This window comes from Crocuta crocuta, unplaced genomic scaffold (assembly GCF_008692635.1).
Source record: "Crocuta crocuta isolate KB4526 unplaced genomic scaffold, BGI_CrCroc_1.0 scaffold53, whole genome shotgun sequence".
NCBI lineage: Eukaryota > Metazoa > Chordata > Mammalia > Carnivora > Hyaenidae > Crocuta > Crocuta crocuta.
In genome coordinates, this window is record NW_027529432.1 from 80810 (window position 1) to 101223 (window position 20414).

The 20414-nt window shown below is 52.6% G+C and overlaps 1 protein-coding gene and 1 long non-coding RNA gene across 4 annotated transcripts in view; one reads left to right on the plus strand and one right to left on the minus strand.

Moving 5' to 3' along the window:
• Nucleotides 1–2122, plus strand: part of ASRGL1 (asparaginase and isoaspartyl peptidase 1) — a 19597-nt gene extending 17475 nt beyond the window's left edge. For all 3 annotated transcript variants that reach the window (XM_077759633.1, XM_077759632.1, XM_077759634.1), the window contains 2 exons: nt 556–668; nt 1818–2122. In XM_077759633.1, coding sequence (XP_077615759.1) covers nt 556–668; nt 1818–2023 — 319 coding nt within the window. In that variant the 3' untranslated portion in view covers nt 2024–2122. The remainder of the gene's footprint in view (nt 1–555; nt 669–1817) is intronic.
• A 4088-nt stretch (nt 2123–6210) lies between these two features.
• On the minus strand, nt 6211–15902 carry LOC144227845 (uncharacterized). The gene is made up of 3 exons (XR_013334053.1): nt 15753–15902; nt 12811–12906; nt 6211–7694 (listed from the first exon to the last, which is right to left on the minus strand). It is a non-coding gene; the product is annotated as an uncharacterized LOC144227845 (long non-coding RNA).
• Between the last annotated feature and the right edge of the window lie 4512 nt (nt 15903–20414).

The following is a 20414-nucleotide window of genomic DNA, read 5'->3' on the forward strand; positions in this document are numbered from 1 at the left end:
TCCCCCCCCCCCCCCCCACGAACCCCCAAGGGCCCCTTCTCTCAAGTCTCAGTTTCAGGATCTGCAGATTTCCTCCCAGAGGGTTATGTACACAAACCCTCTCCCCAGGCGTGGCTCAAATTAACAAAAAGCTAAGGATTTCCGTTGGCAGTTACTAGATCTGAGTGGCATGAAAGCAACCCACTGCTGCTACAGCAGTGTTACAAATGGCCGTGTTTGTGTGGCCACTGAAGCCCTGTCACCTCATTCTGGAAGCGGGTGGGGGTGGGGGTAGGCGGGGCTGTCCGTGCCTCACCCCGTGCAGACTGCGTGTGTGCTGCAGAGTGCCTGCGTGCGTGCCCTCAGGGAGCTGTTCCGTGAAGGGTCAGGCCCAAGGCTCCCTTCGTTCCCGATTTCAGGGTCATCCCCCGTCCACCTTTGCATCTCAGGGTCACGGCTACAGATCTTTGTTCACACGTGGGCACTCTTCTGGGATTTCATATTTATGAAGTGTCAAACTCGATACATGTTTGACTTTCTTCACTGTTGCTGCTCAGCTTGTCCCTTTTTTTGAGCAGGATCCGGAGGTTATGCTGACAATGACATTGGCGCCATTTCAACGACGGGGCACGGGGAAAGCATCCTGAAGGTGAATCTGGCCAGACTCACTCTCTTCCACGTAGAACAAGGTATGCAGAACAAAGGCTTACTGTCTGAAGATGCATGAATGGAAGCTCTTTATAAATAGGCGGGAAAGTAGATGTAACCCTTTCTTGTTTGTTCTAGATGTTCCTATCAGGTTGGTAACTCCTCTGGCATCTTCCCACCTTCTGTGACGATCTGGAAAGACGTGCTTTTTTTTTTTCCCATTTATTTTTGAGAGAGAGTGTGTGAGTGGGGGAGGGTCAGAGAGAGGAAGAGACACAGAATCTGAAACAGGCTCCGGGCTCTGAGCTCTGTCAGCACAGAGCCCAGTGTGGGGCTCAAACTCAAAGAGTGTAAGATCATGACCTGAGCCAAAGTCGGACACTAAACTGACTGAGCCCCCCAGGTGCCCCAAGAAGTGCATTTAGAATATTGTCTGTGTTGGGGCGCCTGGGTGGCTTAGTCGGTTAAGCGTCCGACTTTCGCTTAGGTCATGATCTCACAGTTCGTGGGTTCGAGCCCCGCGTCGGGCTCTGTGCTGACTGCCAGCTCAGAGCCTGGAGCCTGTTTCAGTCTGTGACTCCCTCTCTCTCTGACCCTCCCCTGCTCACGCTGTCTCTCTCTCTCTCTCCTAGAAATAAATAAAACATTTAAAAAAAAAAAAATAGAATATTGTCTGTGTTGGGCATCTCAGGCAGGGAAGAGACTTTGCACCCGGGTGTGGGAGAAAAGCAGGTCTGCTTGGGCTGATGCCAGGCTCTGCCTCAGTGCACAGAGGGTCTTAGATGGTGAGGACCCTTCTTGGAAGCATTGATCTAGAAATCATTTGGGGCGCCAGGGGGCCTCAGTCAGTTGGGCATGCAACTCTTGATTTGGGCTCAGGTCGTGAGCTCACAGTTGGTGGGATTGAGCCCCACATCCAGCTCCGTGCTGTCAGCATGGAGCCTGCTTGGGAATTCTCTCTCCCTCGCTCTCTACCCCTCCCCCACTCGCACGGGCACACATACTCCCACACTCAACTCTTCTTTCTTGCTTGCTCTCAAATAAACGTTAAAAAAAAAAGAAAAAGAAAAGAAATCATGTGCCAAAATCTTTGCGAACTTGCTTTGATTTTACATACCGCCAGTGATTTTTCCCATCGGATTCCTTTTTATTGAAAAGTGTGTTGTTTCACAGCCTCTCCTTGTTTCCAGGAAAGACTTTGGAAGAGGCTGCCGACCTGTCGTTGGGTTACATGAAGGCAAAGCTGAAGGGTTTGGGCGGCCTCATCTTGGTCAGCAAAGCAGGAGACTGGGCGGTGAAGTGGACCTCCGCCTCGATGCCCTGGGCGGCCGCCAAGGATGGCCAGCTGCACTCTGGAATTGACCTTGACGAGACCACCGTTGTGGACCTGCCCTAGGGCCGCGAAGATTGGATGCTAGGTGCTGGCCTAGAGGGCAAGTCCAGCTTCCCGGTGTGGAGACTTGGCTTAATCAATTAGATCTAGAAATGGAAACTTCCCGCAGTCTGTCACTGTTTTGTCGCCTTGATCCACGAGTATCTGAGTGTTTGGTTGAGGGGCGGATCCGAAAGTGCCCAGAGAAACGCCCCTGTTAAGGTCAGAGGAAGACGTCCGAGGCCTGAGCCTTTCTCCTGAATCGTCCTCGGCATCCTAGGTTAGAAAGCAGAAATGACATCACCTGATGTGACAGCAGCCGCCTGCGCGCAGGGAGCACTGTCTGGGAGCGGGAGACCCCCAGCGGAGTGGGGGGCTCCAGACGGACGCTCCCGGGACTCCCGTGGTTGCAGGCTCTCCACGGGACCCAGTGAAGGGCGAGACGGGAAGGCACAGACCCAGCGGCGTATCTGCAAGTACACAGAGGCAGCGGAGTTCATGAGCCAAGTGTCCGCGAACCGCAGAATGTTGTGGAGTTCATTTTGAGGCAGAAGGAGGTCAGGGAAAAGACCCTGGAAGGGGATAAACTGATTTTCCTAAGAAAGTTCAGGTCTCCTCTGACTTACTAACATAGACATGTTTGCAGATACTTTAAAAGTGCCCCTGGGCACCTCTAGCCCCCACCCCCCTTTCCCCCCGTCTGGAAGTGAAGGGTCTCACGCCTGCCAGCCTGGGGATCCTCTCGGGCCCCCGCGGGAGTCCGTCTGCCTGGCATTTTCCACCAGCCTCCGCCAGCTGTGGGCCCTCTGGGTCCCCGTGCTGGGTAACGGGGCTCCCGAGCTCACCACCTCGACCACAACCGGGGTGCTCGGCCCACAGGACTACACCGGGGTCTCCTGTATCCTCGCGCTGTCCAGTGGGCATGTGCGCGACATGGTTGGCACGGGGTGGTGGGGGGGGGGTGCTGCGGAGGTCAGGGGACAGTAATTTCCTCATTGGAGGCTACTCGTAGTAATCTCTCTACACTGGAAATGGTATTTCTGATGTGACCATTTTTTAGTCTTGTCAGGTCTTCTCTCTGGAAAGAAACTGCCTAACTTAAAATTCCATGTGCCACTAATAAAGTCTATTTTGAAGGAATAACAGTGTGGCTAGGAGTCACTGTGGACAAAGACCAGAATGTGCATATTGGGCATACTGGAGTGTTCAAGGGAGAGGAGCCTTTTCTGAACAGGTCAGGGAGAGACTGACCGCCGCTGGTGGGGATCATCAGGGCTAATGGCGGTTTGCCAGACAGCAACCCGCCTCCAGCCCCCGGCCGTGAGTTTCCCAGCCGGCCGGCCGGCCAGCCACCACTCAGGGCCTCAGAGGTGGCACCTGGGGACAGAACTGAGTTTGTATCCTGACTGGCCCCTACTGCCTGGGTGACCCAGGGCAAGTTAACTGCTGGGAAAGTTTTCATCTATAAGATGGAGCTCTCGCGGGGTGCCTGGGGGCTCAGTCGATTAAGCATCCGACCTCGGCTCAGGTCATGATCTCACAGTTGGTGAGTTCGAGCCCTGCATCAGGCTCTATGCTGACAGCTCGGAGCCTGGAGCCTGCTTCAGATTCTGTGTCTCCCTCTCTCTGCCCGTCCCCCTTTCCTGCTCTCTTTCTCCCTCTCTCAAAAATGGATACACATTAAAAAAAAATTATAAGATGGAGCACTCTAGAGATAGAATGAGAGCAGAGGAATGCTGCTCCGTGTTTATCTTCAGGATCTTGTGGACAAATAAGAGAAACTGTGGCCGGCCCCCGAGGGGGTTGGTGTGTTCATGTCCTGGAAAACCTCAAAACTGCACTGTAGAAATAAGGATTTTGTGAGGGGGCGGATTAGTTTGCTTGGGCCGCCATCAGCCAAACACCACAGCGGCTTACGCAACAAAGTCACCTCCCACAGTTCTGGAAGCAAAAGATCAAGGTGTCGGAGGCTCAGTTTCTCCTGAGGCCTCTCCTTGGCTTGCAGATGGCCGCCTTCTTGCCATGTCCTCTTGTGGTCTTTTCTTCCTGCGCATCCGTGGCCAACTTCCCTCTTCTGATGGGGACACCAAGTCAGATGAGGTGAGGGCCTAACAGCCTCATTTGACTGCCTCTTTGGAGGCCCTGCCTCCTTATATGGTCACATGCTCAAGTCCTGGGCCTTAGGGCTTCCTCTTACAAATTTTGAGGGGACATGATTCAGCCCAGAAAGGAGGCAAAACAGAAGTACGATAGGGGTTGGGAAAGGAGAGACTGAAGACGATCACCATCACTATGCAAGAGAGATGAAAGGGAGGAGGAGGGGTAGGGAGGAAGGCCAGCCAAGGACCTCATTCTGTGCCATCAGTCTGACCATTCAAAAAGGGGAGTGACCCTAAGTCACCAAAGACCACGGGACTCTGGAGGCTCAGCTTGGGAGCCTCCTGAACTTAACCTCTTTGGCCAGGCAGCCCAGTTAGGTAAGGGTTTGTCAGCCCCCTTGTACAGCCCAGACCCTGGGTGCAAAGGCAAGTCCCCTCCACTAGCCTGGAAATCCCCTCAGCGGAGACAGAGCATGGTTCTCTCTGTCGCTTCTCATATTATCCAGTGAGCAAGACAGGAAGTGAGAGAATGAAAATCTTTTTTATCGCTTCTCTACCACAAGAGGGCAGCAAACTATAAAACGTCCATCATTTCAGCCACCCAAAAGGAAGCGAACTTAGCGGGACAGCCATCAGAAAATTTGGAACCCAAAGAGGGAGGGTTCCTGTTCCTGACCTTCATTTTCTTTCAATTCTTAAAAGTTTATTTCTTTTGAGAGAGAGCGGGGGAGGCGCCTAGAGAGAGAATCCCAAGCGGGCTCCGTGTTGTCAGCACAGAGCCTGATGCAGGGCTCGAACTCCCGAACTGCCAGATCACGACCTGAGCCAAAACCAAGAGTCGGACACGCAACCGACTGAGCTGCCCAGGTGTCCTGACCTTCATTTTCATCTAAAGTCTACAGTTTATTTTAGAGCATAATTGTCACTCCCCCCCCCCCAAAAAAAGCCAGCAAATTCCCCAAAGAACCCATCAACCAAGTCTCTTAAAACAGTGGACACCTGTTCGCACCTGCTGCCACATTGCCAGGGACCCCGGTGAGCATGACCAGGCCACCCCAGCCTCTGCCCTTGTTTGCTTCTTCCAGCTGGGAAGACAGAGAAACTATTTGGCCGAAACTCACCCAAAACGCCAAAATTGGGGGATAAGGAGCACAAGAGGGGTCCGGAGCCGAGGGTGGGTGTCCGCCCCCGCAGACGCCGGGCTCAGCCCACCCGATTGAGCTGAAAGAGAAAATCCTGGGAAGGAAGGGCCTTTAACCTCATAGCTGTTGCACAATAAATGTTTTTTTTCCCAACAGTGCCCTTCCTGGACGCATTAGTTTCTGCCATAAGAGATCACAAACCCTGAGGGCAAAGGAAGGTGGAATGGGGTGTGCTTTGGTCCTTGTCAGGGTCCCTGTCATCCGAAGTGGATGGTGTTTGGGGAAGCTGGCAGGGGACACGGCCCTTCGGCCCCACGCAGGCCCTGGCGTCCTCCAGGCAGCCTTCATTTACGCACAGACCAGCACCGCATTCAGACTTCAGCAACCGAGGAGCCGGGAAGTACTCCCACAGGACCGTGTCCAGCTCAGGAAAACCAGGTGGCCTCTGCCTGTCCCCATCTGTCCAAAAGGAACAGAGACTGGGCTGAAGGCCGGAGGCAAAGCAGGCCCAGTAAATGGCTGGGAGGAGACTTGGGCCTGGAACGCAGGAAGGCTAGGGGCCGGGAGTGGGTGTGGGTGCCCATTAGTGGCCCCATCTGGACTGTAAGTACCATTCCGTGGGTGGGCACCTTCCTCCTGGACCCCATCTCACTTCCAGACACCCCAAAACAGCAGAGCCACAGTCACACATAGGTGGTCTCCTGCGGGAAGCTGAAGATGGGGGAGGGGCACAGGGATGACCTTGTCCTTTTGAAAGAATGAAAAAGGCTAAGAGAAACCGGGGAGGTTCCCCAGGGGCATTCTTTCCGCTCAAATTAAACTGAGGTTTGTTTTTTTTTTTTTACAAATAGTTTATTGTCAAATTAGTTTCCACATAACAGTGCTCATCCCCACAAGTGTCCTCCTCCATGCCCATCCCCCCTCCCCCCCAAATTAAACTGAGGTTTATCTCTACCTCTCTGTTCCCAAATCCCGGCAGGGTGCTTATCACCTCTCTCTGGCTCCCAGCGCACCCCACCCCCAAGTCCTATGTAGGGGTGGTCATTCCCTAGAGCACTGCAGGTGAGAAGCGGGGCAGAACACCACATTTTAACAACTGTATCCTTCAGAGTCTGCTTTTTTCCCCCAAACCACTATTAAAGTGAAGTTGGATTTTCAGACAATGAGTTAAGATGGGTCAGGCATGGATGGGGTTGATAGAGGAAAGAAGGCTGGGATTCTCTCTCTCTCTCTCTCTCTCTTTTCCTTAAATCGCTGATCATCTCCAAGAACTGTTTTTTTGCTATGCGATTATCAGCACTTTCTGGATTCTGTGCAGAACTTGGATGGGGTTTTGGCTACAGGTACAAGAAAAGCAGAAAAGAAGTCGGTTCTTCCCAGCCTCTGAGGTGGGACCGAGGGTCCACGGCACAATGCCCGGGTTCAAACAGCCCCTGGATTGTTCCCTTCCAGGGTAGCAATTTTTTTACTCAACATTTTTAAGTTAAAAATAACCTTTTAATAAAGTAAAAGGGGTATTTGTGCATTGTAGGAGTTGGAAAAAATAACAGTTTTCAAATATGAGAAGACATAGAGCCACAAAAATAAGAAAAAAATAGGGGAAAAATTTTCTATCACCCGGTGACTACCACTATTAACACTTACGGTACATTCGTGTTTTCCAAAATGAAATGATGCCATTCATGCTTTTTAAAACCTTTCTTCAGGGCATCTGGGTGGTCATTCCGACTTCAGCTCAGGTCATGATCTCACCATTCATGGATTCAAGCCCTGCGTCGGGCTCTGCGCTGACAGCTCAGAGCCTGGAGCCTGCTTCGGATTCTGTGTCTCCCTCTCTCTCTGCCGCTCCCCTGCTTGTGATCTGTCTCTGTGTCTCAAAAATGAACAAACATTGAAAAAACTATTTAAGGGGCGCCTGGGTGGCTTAGTCGGTTAAGCGTCCGACTTTCGCTTAGGTCATGATCTCGCGGCTTGTGGGTTCGGGCCCCGCGTCGGGCTCTGTGCTGACTGCCAGCTCAGAGCCTGGAGCCTGTTTCGGAGTCTGTCACTCCCTCTCTCTCTGACCCTCCCCTGCTCACGCTGTCTCTCTCTCTCTCCTAGAAATAAATAAAACATTAAAAAAAAATTAAAAAAAAAAAAAAGAAAAAACTATTTAAAACAAAAAGAGAAAAACCTTTCTTCAGGGCATCTGGGTGGCTGAGTCAGTTGAGCTTTCAACTACATCTCAGGTCACGATCTCTTGGTCCAGGAGTTCGAGCCCCACGTTGGGCTCTGTGCTGATAGCTCAGAGGGACCGTGATCGGCAGCGTCACACCTCCATGGGTGGCCAGGTTGCCTCCTCCTCGTGGGATCAGGTGAGCACCCGGCTACAGCACACCATCGCAGGGACGCCAGGGGCCAGGCCAGAAGACAAATGTGGGCGTTCCTTCTGCTGCAGAAGCCTCCAGCGCCGGGCTGTGGGAACAGGACCGGGCTCAGGTTTTGGAAAGGGAAATGCAGGTTTGTGCCAAAAGCACAAGGCCTCACCCAGGAGTTTGGCAAAGAGAGTGAGTTGGCGTCGGAAGAGCAGGTGGGGATCGAGTTCACCCGTGCGGCCACCGGGAACACTGGCCACCCGTCCCACGTCACTTTCCCTTCCCAGCTGAGCTCACCTTCAACCTTTCCCAAGGCCAGCCCAGCCACAAGAGGAACAAAAGCTACCCCAAGTGCCTCTCGGGCAAAAGGCCATTTCCCAAAGTATTTACTGATTAATTAGCACAGGTGGATGCCAGTCTCACAGCAAATCCAGGAATATTTACTGTGGAAGCAGAGTGAGAACAGAGACTGGGGGTTCTCTCGCCTTCCAGAAACAATGTCCCACTGTCCACCCAGAGCCAGATCCCGGGGGGGGGGGGGGGGCGCGCGGGGGGAGCTGAACTCCTGAACTCTCTCCCCCAGTGTTCTGCTCAGACACCAAGTATTTTAATGATTTAAAAAGTAGGGGTGCCTGGGTGGCTTAGTTGGTTAAGCGTCCGACTTTCGCTTAGGTCATGATCTCACGGTTCGTGGGTTCGAGCCCCACGTCAGGCTCTGTGCTGACTGCCAGCTCAGAGCCTGGAGCCTATTTCAGTCTGTGACTCCCTCTCTCTCTGACCCTCCCCTGCTCACGCTGTCTCTCTCTGTCTCCTAGAAATAAATAAACATTTAAAAATAAATAAATAAATAAAAAATAAAAAATAAAAAGTAAGAAAGGGGGCGCCTGGGTAGCTCAGTCAGTTGAGTGTCCGACTTCGGCTCCAGTCATGATCTCATGGTTCATGGGTTCAAGCCCCAGCTGTGCTGACAGCTCAGAGCCTGGAGCCTGTTTCAGATTCTGTGTCTCCCTCTCTCTGACCCTCCCCTTCTCATGCTGTCTCTCTCTCTCAGAAATAAATAAAAAACATTTAAAAAAAATTTAAATGAATAAATAAAAAGTAAGAAAGGCCAAGGTAAGTTCTTGCCTTCCTCCCTTCCGCCTGTTCCCCTCCCTCCTCCTGGGCCCACTCAGCCCTCAGCTCACTGTGGGCCTGCGTGCTTCCCCGGTGACTTCACCCTGGACCTGGCTCTTCTGCCCCGAGCCTCCCCAATCTTCCTGGCCATCTCTGTTCATCTAATCTCTGGCTCTTACGCAGATATCACACCCCGGATGCCTCATGACTAGAAACTCTGTGTTTCCCCCACCAAGCGTCTATTTATCCTGTCCCTGTCTTTGTTAGAAATTCCAGCATGTGTGCCACGGTTCCCAAGCAGAAATGGACAGGACGCAGGGTGGGGCTCCCTGCAGAACAGAATCTACACCCCCCCCCAACATCCTCGGCATTCCTGGCCCCAAGACCTCACGTGGATGTGCTGCAGAAGACAGGCGGCCAGTCCCTCCCTAGGAGTGCCGCACGGCTGCCTTTATGTCATCAGAGTGCCCTACTGGTGAGCCGACACCCGAATTGTCAGACTGGAAGGCCTCCGTCGTGGCCAGCTCTGTTGTGGCCTCCCTGGGCTTCATTTCATTTGGAAGAAAAGGTTCCAGCACCTGCTTCCTGTCTCTGATCACGGGGACCATGGCCCGACCCCCCCTCCCCACCACAGCGGAGCCAGCCCCCTGACCAGGGCCCTGTAGGGGACTCAGACCATTGTCCCGCTGGTGGGCAGAATACTCCAGGCTTCTCTGTCACCCGGGAGGCAAGGCTGTCCTGCCCTCCTGGGGTCAGCTCCATGACGGGGTGCAGTCTGGTACACGCACGACCCACGTCAGGCCACTTGGCTGCAGCCCTAGCGTCCCTGGGCTCTGAGGCCCCAGGCCCCCTGGGCCACACACAGCCCAGCTTCTGAGCCCTTCTCCAAGTCGAGGCTTCCCGAGGGGGCCGCCTGGGTGGCGGCTGGGCCAGTGCTCAAGTATGGAGACAGAAGAATGAGGAACCCCTCTCCCTGTTCCTTGGGCTCGCAGCCCCGAAGCCCGCCCGTCAGGGCCTCAGCCTCCTCCCAGGAGCCCCATCCCTCTCACCCTCAAGGATTAGGTCACACAAGAGCTTCCAGCCGTTCCTCTGCTGACCATATCGAACCTAACCCTGTGGCTGGTTTCCAACGCCCCACTAGGCCAACTCCCCCTGGCTGGGTAGGGGGCGGCCCACCACCCCCAGGATGGGAGAGGCTCCCCAGGCCTCCGCACATCCCCTCCTCTCCCCCAAAATGCCTTTCCACCCTTAAAAAGCATGTTTAAAGGGGGGAACAATCGTAACCTCCCTCAGAGAGCTGTTGTGAGGATCAATTACTTAATCCGTGGAAAATTCTCAGACGTGCGCCTGGCAGATAGTAAGCTCTCGGTAACTGTTCGCTAGTGCTCCTGTGTTATTTTGCTCCCAAGCCGCACCAACTGCAGCGAACTCTTCCGTTTCTGAGCCCCTGCCCCTCCTCGGGGTCGCCAGCCGGCACCTCCTGAAATGGGCCTCTGTTCCATGGACCCAAAAGTTGGCTTTGACCATTCCGGATGAGGAAGGAGGGGCCCGGCACTCAGCCGGCAGGCCCGTCTGTGCCTGCGTGGGGCAAGGCCCCTGGGCAGCGCCCCTTCCCATGGCCGAGCCAACAGCCAGGCGAAGCCCCGTTTCCTAGTTTACGTGGTTCACAAAGCACTTTCACAGCTATTTCTGCTTCATGGACTCGGCCGAGCAGAAACCATCGTTCCCATGTTCCGAAGTGGCCCAGCCAACCTTTGGATCCAGCTCTGTCTGACTCCGGGCCCAGCGCCATTTCCTCGGCACCAGGCTGGCCCACAACCAGTTAAGTGCACCTTCCTGAGAAGCTGGGATGCCAAAGGCGTTCGAGACAGCAGCCCGATGAAAACCAGACACTCTCCCCCCACTCTCTGGGCCGGCTCCCAGGAAAGGAAGAACAACGGACATGTGGCCCCTGAGGCCCGGCCCGGCCCGCCCCGTGAGCTCAGACTTTGGCAGAGAGGCCTCACCGAGGAGAGCCTCTCCCCAGAGCTGGGGCCGGACCGCAGCCTTCGGAACAAGGAGTGGCCGAGGCCAGCCATGTTGCCACTGACCCCTCTAACCCGAACAACCTAGCCCGGCAGGTGCTACTCTTATTTTCCAGACAGGAAACCGAGGCTCGGAGAGAGGTGACTGCCCCAGCTCGCAAGCGGGGACACCAGAGGATGGTGGGGTTACAGCCCCGTGGGGCCTCAGCCCCAGTCATAGCCCCCTCCCCACCCACAGACCCACAGCCAGAGGCCGGGCCCTCCAGGATGCCCCCAAGCCCCACTGTTGGGTTCACTGGGTTCGGGGTCCCCTTCCAAACGCGGTGAAGGCCCTCATGGCAGGGGCTGCAGCTGGCCGGGGGCTCCCAGAACGGGAGCGGGGCAGGGTGGGGCAGGAGGGACATGGTGACCCGCTGAGGATGGGACAGACAAGCGCCAGAATCCACTGGAAGCCTAGGGTGCCCCAGCTCACAAGCCCAGGCTTCCCCCCACTGGGGGCCATTTCTCTAGCTGACTCCCCCCACCCCCCTCGAGGATACCAGGGCCTGTGAGGCCGAGGAGTGAGTGTGGGGTGGTGTCTGCGTGAATGAGTCCAAGCTTCTGAGTCCAGTCACGGGGATTGTTCATACTCATTCAACAAACATAACCGCCGTGACCACAAAGTACAACAACAACGGACTCAAACTCCACCCTGGCCTGGGTCTTCTAGAAGACTTGCTGAATTGAACTGTGGATGGGTACCTGGCTTTGCCCATCTGCCCTCTGCCCTGTCCAGACAAACCCTGTTCTCCAATGTCCACCTGTCGCTGGAGGTGCTCCATCCAGGCCCCCTGCCCCCACTCCAGCCTCCCCACAAAGCCGGGCCCAGACCCCACTTGGTACCTTTCGCATTAGTGTCCTGTGACCAAGGTAAACCCGAACGCCCCTTGGGCACTCAAGGCTCTGTGTGGATGACAGGCCCTTGCCCTGAGGTCCCAAGCCTCCCCTCTCAGTACATCGGCTTCCGCCATGCTGGCATCTCATGTGACTCTGGTCCTGGGCCCCCCCCCAAGCTTCACATACCCCACCTCCGTCCCAAGTGCTCTCCCCTGCCCCTCACTAGACAAGGCCTGCTGACCTCACAGAGCTCACCCAAGGGACACCTCCTCTGACACCCGACCCAGAGATCCTTCTCGCACATCCAAATCCCTCCTTTGTGGAAATTGTCACCCTGTGCGTCATTCTAAACACTGTCCCCAGAACCAGCACCCGGCTGGCATCCAGCAGGGCCTTCACACATGAGAAGGATGATGGAGATGCCGGCCTCTCCCAGCTCTGACCTTGCTTGCCTCCAGTGCCCCCCAGATCCAGCGCAAAGACACCTCCTCCAGGAAGCCTCTCTGCTCCCGCTCAGAACTCATCCTTTCCTCCTCTGAGCAGCTCCCAGGGGACTGCCCATGAACTGTGGTCACCTTTGTCCATCTGCCTCCTCACCTGGTTGGGAGGCCCTTGAGGCGGCGCCCCAGGCCCAGCCACCCAAGTTGCCCACTGCACCCCTCTCCCCACTCAAGCCGCATCCTCAGGAAAGCCTTGGCTCCCTCTCATCACCAACTGAACTCTAACAGCCTCTGAGAGTCGGGCCGGTGGCCTCCATTAGGCCTAATTTACAGAGGAGACCTCTGAGGCCAAGAGAGAAAAAGCTCAAAGTTCTGCATGATTCTAAACACCTGCATACTCGGCGTTGTGGGGTCTGCTGAGAGGAATGAGCCCCAGAAGCACTCGCCTTTTCACACAAGGGTCCAACCCCCCAGAGGAGAAAGAAAAACAGAGAGAGGACTTAATTACTTCAGACAGGACTGCATTTTAAAACTTATGGTTGGGGCACCTGGGTGGCTCAGTCAGTTAAGCATTTGATTCTTGATTTTGGCTCAGGTTATGATCTCACCTGTCAGGCTCTGCACTGACAGCACGGAGCCTGCCTGGGATTTTGTCTCTCTCCTTCTCTCTCTACCCTGTCTGTACTCTCTGTCTCTCTCTCAAAATAAATAAATAAACGTTAAAAATAAATAAATAGATAATAAACAAATAAATAAGACTTACCCTTGGGGTCCCTGGGTGGCTCAATGAATTAAGCTTCCAACTTCGGCTCAGGTCACGATCTCGCAGTTTTTTTTTTTTTCAATGTTTTATTTATTTCTGAGAGAGAGAGAGACAGCATGAGCAGAGGAGGGTCAGAGAGGGAGACACAGAATCTGAAACAGGCTCCAGGCTCTGCGCTGTCAGCACAGAGCCCGATGCGGGACTCGAACTCATGAACCATGAGATCATGACCTAAGCCAAAGTCGGACGCTTAACCGACTGAGCCACCCAGGAGCCCCACGATCTCGCAGTTTGTAAGTTCAAGCCCCACATCGGGCTCTGTGCTGACTGAGCCCACTTCAGATCCTCTGTCCCTGCCTCTCTCTGCCCCTCCCCAACTCGAGCACTCTCTCTCCCTCTCTCTCCCTCTCTCTCTCTCTGTCAAAAATAAATAAATAAACTTAAAAAAGAGATTACAACTGGGGCTCCTGAATGGCTCAGCTGGTTAAGATTCCAATTTCAGCTCAGGTCACGATCTCGTGGTTTGTGAGTTCGAGCCCCATGTTGGGCTCTGCGCTGACAGCTCGGAGCCTGGAGCCTGCTTCAGATTCTGTGTCTCCCTTTCTCTCTGTGCCCCTGCCCCACGCATGCTCTGTCTCTCTCTGTCTCTCAAGAATGAATAAATGTTAAAAAAAAAATTAATAAAAAAATAAGTTTTCATCACAAGATAAAAAATGTTTAACTATGTGTGGTGACAGACGTTAACTAGACTTCTTGGGGTGATCATTTCACAATATATACCAATATTGAATCGTTATATGGTCCACCTGAAACTAATATAATGTTATAGGTCAATTATACCTAAATAAATAAATAACCCATATATATAATAAAAAATAAAGAGAATTAGGGTGTCTTCCACCACCCCAGAAGAGAGACCAGAAGAGCAGGTGCTTGGGGTGGGGAAGAAGGGCCAGAATCAGGTTCAATCCCACCAGCGATGGTTATTGAGACTCACAGTGCGGAAGAAGAGCCTCGAGGAAGATGCAGAGCCCGGGGATGGGGACAGTCCGGGAGACCAGACAGATAACAGAAAACAGCACAGCAAGCAAGGGGAGAGAAGGGTAGGCTTACGAAGGTGGGCTCAGCAGGTTGGGGGCCAGGCTCCCGGGGTTGAGATCCTGCCTCCCGGGGTTGAGATCCTGCCTCCTCCACTTGCTGACTAGTAACCTTGTGTAACTCTCTGAGCCTCGGTGTCCCCATCTTTGAAATGGGGATGGGCTTAGCACCTTCCTCGTAGGACTGTTACAGGAGTTCAGTGAGACAAGGCCCTGAGCGCGCTGCCTGCAGAAGGGAGGTGTGGGTCAGTGCCCTGACTGTCACCAACGACATGACCTATTTTCCCTGCAGGGTTGAGAGGAGACAGTAGGAGGTGGCCTTTCGCCCTGGTCTTGAAGGTAAGAAGGATTGCAGCCAGGAGGATATCGGCACACGTGGAGATGGGGAAAACAGCTGAGTGCATTTCTGGAAACGGAGAAATGACTGAGGCTAGCTCTCTGAGCGAACCTGGGTGCAATGACTGTCCCAGAAAACACCGAATACTTTAGTATTTTGTTTGTGCCTCTGAGAGCTACCCACGTCCCCCCCACCGATGATCTCGGAACTCCTGACTGCAGGGCAAAAGGCTCAGAGTCCTGTTCATTCAGTCAACAAATACTTAATAAGCACCTACCGTGTGCTGGGCCCCAGAGAATCACAGGTGAGCATGGAGCCTACGTTCTAGGGGAAGACAGACAATAAACTGTATCATTTCAGGTGGTGATTACAGCTCCAAGGAATGAAAGCTGGATCCTGGGATCCAGAGCGACTGTGGAAGGGCCCACAGTGATCCTATCTGCAGACGGGGTGTATGGGTTGACACTTCTGTGGCAATGACAGAGGCTGTAATCAAGATATACTCTGGGGTGGAGAGTCCTGGCAGAGGGAAAGAACAAAGGTCCGGTGGCAGCCAGTGCTCATGTACCTTGTGGGTAAGGAGGCTAGTTTGCCCCCAAGCTACTGAGTCAGGGGGGCAGTGACAGGTCACGCAGGGTCATGTGGACCAGGGGAGATTTGGGATTTAATTCTAAATGTTGCCAGAAGCCAACAAGGGTTTACAAAGAAGAGGGACAGGGTCTCTGATTTACATCTTTAATTTTATTTTTTTTTTAATATTTACTTTTGAGAGAGAGAGAGAATACACACATGAGAAAGGGAGGGGCAGAGAGAGAGGGGGGCAGAGGATCCGAAGTGGGCTCTGGGCTGACAGCAGCAAGCTCCATATGTGCCACTAACTCATGAAACACAAGATCATGACCTGAGCCCAAGTGGGATGCTCAACCCACGGAGCCACCCAGGCACCTCTAATTTACATGTTTAAAAGGTCACTCTTGTGGCTGTGGGCAGAATGGACCTCAGCGGGGTGCTCTGGGCAGTGACCCTAACCTTGGAGATGAACTCCATGCTGAGCCAGGGGCTCAGGAAAGCAGCCCCACACTTTCTGTCCCCGCACACCACACAGCCTCTCCAGGGCCACTGTGGGACAGGCCGCTGGCAACTGTCCCTTCCCCAGCCGGGTGCCTCTCCAACTCCAGCCTCTGGGACCGAGGGATGCGTGATCTCTAGTTTTCCTATTTCCTGGCATTCTGAATCTACCCGGAAAAGAGCCACCAATGACTTTAGAGGAAAGTCAATTACACCCAGCAAGCAATGTTTGCTTTTCCGCATTTTTACGGGCCCCAAGAGTCTGTGAGATTCAGAGCATAAATGCACAGAATGCTGTTTGCTTGTAGGCGGCTGGGTGCATTTACAGCTGGAGCTAAAGCCGCAGGAGCCGAGCTCCCCCAAGCCCCCAGCAGAGCATCACAGGACTCGGGTTCAAATCCCGTCTCTGCCCTTCACTTCCGCAACCTCTCATAACTTACAGTATCTCTCCCGTCAAGAGACCCCTTCTCCAGATGGAGCAGATGTTCCCTGCGGCTCTTCCAGATCACAGAGGCAGAACTTCGGGGCGAGCCAGAGGCAGCTTCGGGGAACCCCCTAGAGTCTCTGAGCCTGGGAAGTGGGGGGTGGGGGGGAGCAGGGCTGGGTGGTCTGGCTTGGGCTGAAGAGACATGGAGAAGCTCACGCAGCCCTCACCACCACGGCAGGATACAACCCCGGGGGCAGAGGCCAGCTACTCATGGTGGATGGGTTTTGTAGCATTAACCTGTCTTATTTCTCTCCTCCTTTTCCTTTCCTCTTGTTTTTCTCCAGACTCTGGGGCCCCAAGAAGGGCTGAGACAGAGGAAGGCAGAGGAAGGGGGGGAGGGGGAGTTACTTTCCTGGCTTTTGAAGCTCAAAAGGCCAGGCCTCCCAAGGAATGAAAAGACCTTCAGGCACTCATTTTGTGTAAAGAGCCAGGCTTCCAGAGCCTTCGCAGCTAGGGAAGGACTGGCTGGGAAGTGAAGAGCCAGGATTACCAAGTGCTGGTGGTCCCCGGCTGAGCCCAGGGGCTGCCGTCCCCTCCAGGTGTGTGTAGTAAGAGGATTTAAAAACCACAGTAAGACCACTAGAAGCAATAGTTTTAGCACCATACACCGTAAGTTCTAATAAATTTTTTTCAATGTTTATTTTTGAGAGAGACAGAGACAGAGTCCGAGTGGGGGAGGGGCAGAGAGAAGGAGACACTGAATCTGAACAGGATCCAGGCTCTGGGCTGTCAGCACAGATTCCGACTCTGGGACTCGAGCTCCCGAACCATGAGGTCATGACCTGAGCCGAAGTCGGATGCTCAACTGACTGAGTCACCCAGGGGCCCCCAAGTATCAGCAGTTCTAAACAACCTCAGGGGATAAAATACTGCTACCTGAGAAATTCCCTGAAGTCCCGTGGTAAGGATCCGCTAGGGTCTGAGTGTTCGGAACGCATGCGTGAGCTCCGAGTTAGCATGCATGTATTGCTTATCTTTTAATAAACACCGTATTCTATGTGGAAGTCATTTCTAAGAGCTCCCAGTTGCACAGTTGATCTCCGACGACACAATCATGTCAAGACCAAGTTCGTGATGGTTCAGAATCCTTGGAACAGGGTTCAGAGTCAGAATCTTGTCTCCAGCTCCTAAGGGCACCATTCCCTGCTGCGTTTCAACAGTAAACTCAGGGCCACCTGGGTGGTTCAGTCGGTTAAGCGTCAGACCTTGGCTCAGCCGGATCATGATCTCAGGGGTTCGTGAGTTGGAGCACCACATCGGGCTGTGCGCTGACAGCATGGAGCCTGCTTGGGATTCTCTCTGCCACTTCCTCACAAGCGCTCACGCGCACTCTCTCTCTCAAAATAAACATTTTTTTAAAAATAGAATAAAATAAACAGTGAATTCAAATTGAACCACAGAACATTGATGGTAAAGACCAAGAACTAGAACTTGAGTAGCTTCCTGTCTGTCATCCTATGAGACCACTTGGGAGTTTTTCTTTGGGTTTAACGCTTACAATAAGAAACGAGTGTAAAGTATAATATTTCTGTTTGGGACGTGAAAGTTTTAGTTCATACATGAAATATTTTACTGGATTTTAATATCTTTGATGTCAAAATGTATTTTTTAAATAGTTGATTGTTTTAGAAGAACGAATGAAAAAAAGTTTTTAACTTACAGCAGTGGTACTATTTAGTGGGTGCCTAAATTTGACCTTTCGGAGGTGTTTCAGGTTCTTTTTCCCCCAAATGATGAGAGCTAAGGTAAGCTGAGGGCAAAGTACAAACTAACACCTCACAACCCCCACACCTCTAGGTGAGATCTTCGGGACATTCCTCAGGCATTCCTGGCTGCCCTTGAACAAAGGAGAAGGAAAAACAAATGGTTAACTGATAGCAATCACGATCACAGTCCGGACCAGAGTCTTCGTCAGTTTGCAATTGTCTTAATGATTTTCAAGAAAAAAGGCAATCTTGAAACCTACGGACTCAGTTTCCTGGGGCCCTAACATCACCCTCCCATCCATAGTGATGTGGGGAACAAAGGCAAGGAGAAAATGTAGATAAAATTAAATTTCTTTGTAAGCTGCAGCCCACTGACAGGTACTTGAGGCCGGCAGAGTAAAACATTCCTCCAGGAACTCCCTACTGTCTTCTTGTTAATGCTTTGCTGGAGGGAAAAATAACTTTAGCTCAACAATAGCAAGGCTCTAGTATCTCTTGAGTCTTCTTTAGCATATGATTGTCCTTTTGGAGACTTGCCCTTGACTTGACCTCCCCCAGCATCCAGGTAGTGATCAGGCACTCCTCACAGCCCCAGTGCAGCTCTTTCTGCCCACAGTCCTGTCCCTGTGCTTTAAGAAAATCACCTTTTTGCACCAAAGATGCCTCTAGAATTCTATCTTGGCCTACAGCTCTGGACCCCCACCACCACTCCAAAACCTCATCACAAGGAATCATAGTATCTTTCATTAGTGAACTGACATCCTTTTGTATTTTTTTTTTTGTACTTTTTTGATGTATATTTCAGCTTTATAAAAACTCACTTCTTGGGGCGCCGGGTGGCTCAGTCAGTTAAGCGTCCGGTTCTTCGTATCGGCTCAGATCATGATCTCACAGTTCATGGGATCAAACCCCGAGTCGGGCTCTGCACTGAGAGCATGGAGCCTGCTTGGGATTCTCTCTCTCCCTGTGTCTGCACCCCCCCTCTTAAAATAAATATTTTTTTAACCCACTTCTTGGTGACTTTTAATTGGATAAGTATTTACTTAAACTATTAATATATCAGACTATAATGGGGCGCCTGGGTGGTTCAGTCGGTTAAGTGTCCGACTTTGTCTCAGGTCATGATCTCACAGTTCGTGGGTTTGAGCCCCACCTCAGGCTCTGTGCTGACAGCTCAGAGCCTGGAGCCTGCTTCAGATTCTGTGTCTCCCTCTCTCTCTGACCCTCCCCTGCTCATGGTCTCTCTCTCTCTCTCCCTAAAAAGAAAAGAAAAATGATCTTGATAGATAAATAAATGGTCACTCTCTGAATTTCTTCTCTGGCCTTTATTCTTATTCATTTTATTTCACGGCTGTTGCTGAGAATAATTTTTGTTGGCTAGAGTAGAGAGGTGTTAAGAAATGATCGTCTCTGGATGTCAAATCTGCTGGCTAAGCTGCCAGAGAGACCAACCTGAGCAAGGTGGCAAGGTCTCCGGATGGCTTTGACAAATCCGAGAGCAGAGAGCAGAACCCCCAGAGAACAAATGTGCAATGCGTCTACGTGGACAGGCCTTGGGTGGCGTCACAGCGGAACTTCCCAGCCCAGGGACAGCATGGGACAGCAGATTCCTGTGCATCCATGAATGGTGCTGAGATGGCAGAGAAACCAGTGAACCGGGGGCCTGCGGATGGTGTCAAGGGCCGGCTCGGGAGCAGCCTGAGTGGGCTGATGGCCAATGACAAAGGACCGGCTGGTGACAGTGACATTAAGCACCAGATGCCCTCACTGACACAGAGCCCACCAATGTCTTGGTCCTGCACAAGCCCCTGGAAGTTAGGCACAACTGTGGGGACAGGGAGCCCCCAAATGACTGGGACTACGTTTCCATCCCCTTAGCAGAATGAAAGCTTGAGACTGAAATTACATCCTATTTTAATTATAATATAAATATTATATATGTAATATATAGCATGTTTATATATGTATGTGAGATAAATATACATTACATAATATATTACATAAAATGTAAAGCAAACTAATAAAAATAACTATTTTAGTTATAAAAATAGAAAAAGATGTTGATAAAGGAAAGTCCTTTTTTTTTTTTTTTTTTTGAGAGAGCGAGCGAGAATCCCAAGCAAGCTCCACACTCAACACGGAGCCCAATGAGGGGCTCAATCCCACGACCCTGGGATCATGACCTGAGCCAAAATTAAATTGGACGCTCAACTGACTGAGCCACCCAGATGCCCCAAGGGGAAGCTGTACTGCATCTCACAAACACCTGTGTCCGGGAATATTTATAACCCCGCTGGACCAAAAGTGATGTGGTGCCCAGAGGGGACAGCACAGGCCATTGTCTGGGGGACAGACAGCCAGGGACTCACCAGGCTCCTCTGGGTGGGACGTCACTTGCCTCAGACTAGGAGCCAAGCAGGAACTGGAGGTGGCTTTCCTCCCCTGTCCCTGCACACGTAGAACAGCTGCAGCCCTGCAGAGCCACGCGGCCGGCCAACCACGTCTGCTGATCACGTCGGCTCATGTCCCTCATGACGGCGGGGAGCAGGGCCACATGACCCACCCAGAGGGGCCTGAGCGGTGACATGCCAACTCTGTGGGTGGGAACAGTCACAGGGCAGGGAAGGTGAGAGAGAACAGACACAAAAGGCAGGATTTGGGTGACTCAGCACAGAACAAAGAACCTGCAGAATTAAGCAAGAAAGGGAGCAAGATTTCTGGGAAAGGTCAAGAAGTGAATCGTGTTACGTGTCATGTTAAGCCCCCAAATCCCCAGAGTCGGCTGTAAAGTGAAGGGGAACCGGTTATCACCCCGCAGAACAGGGACTTCCATCAACTTGATGGCCCCCACCCCTCAAGGGAGCTTGTCCCAGAGCAAAGAACCCACTGGTTCACCCAGGCTCCATGGG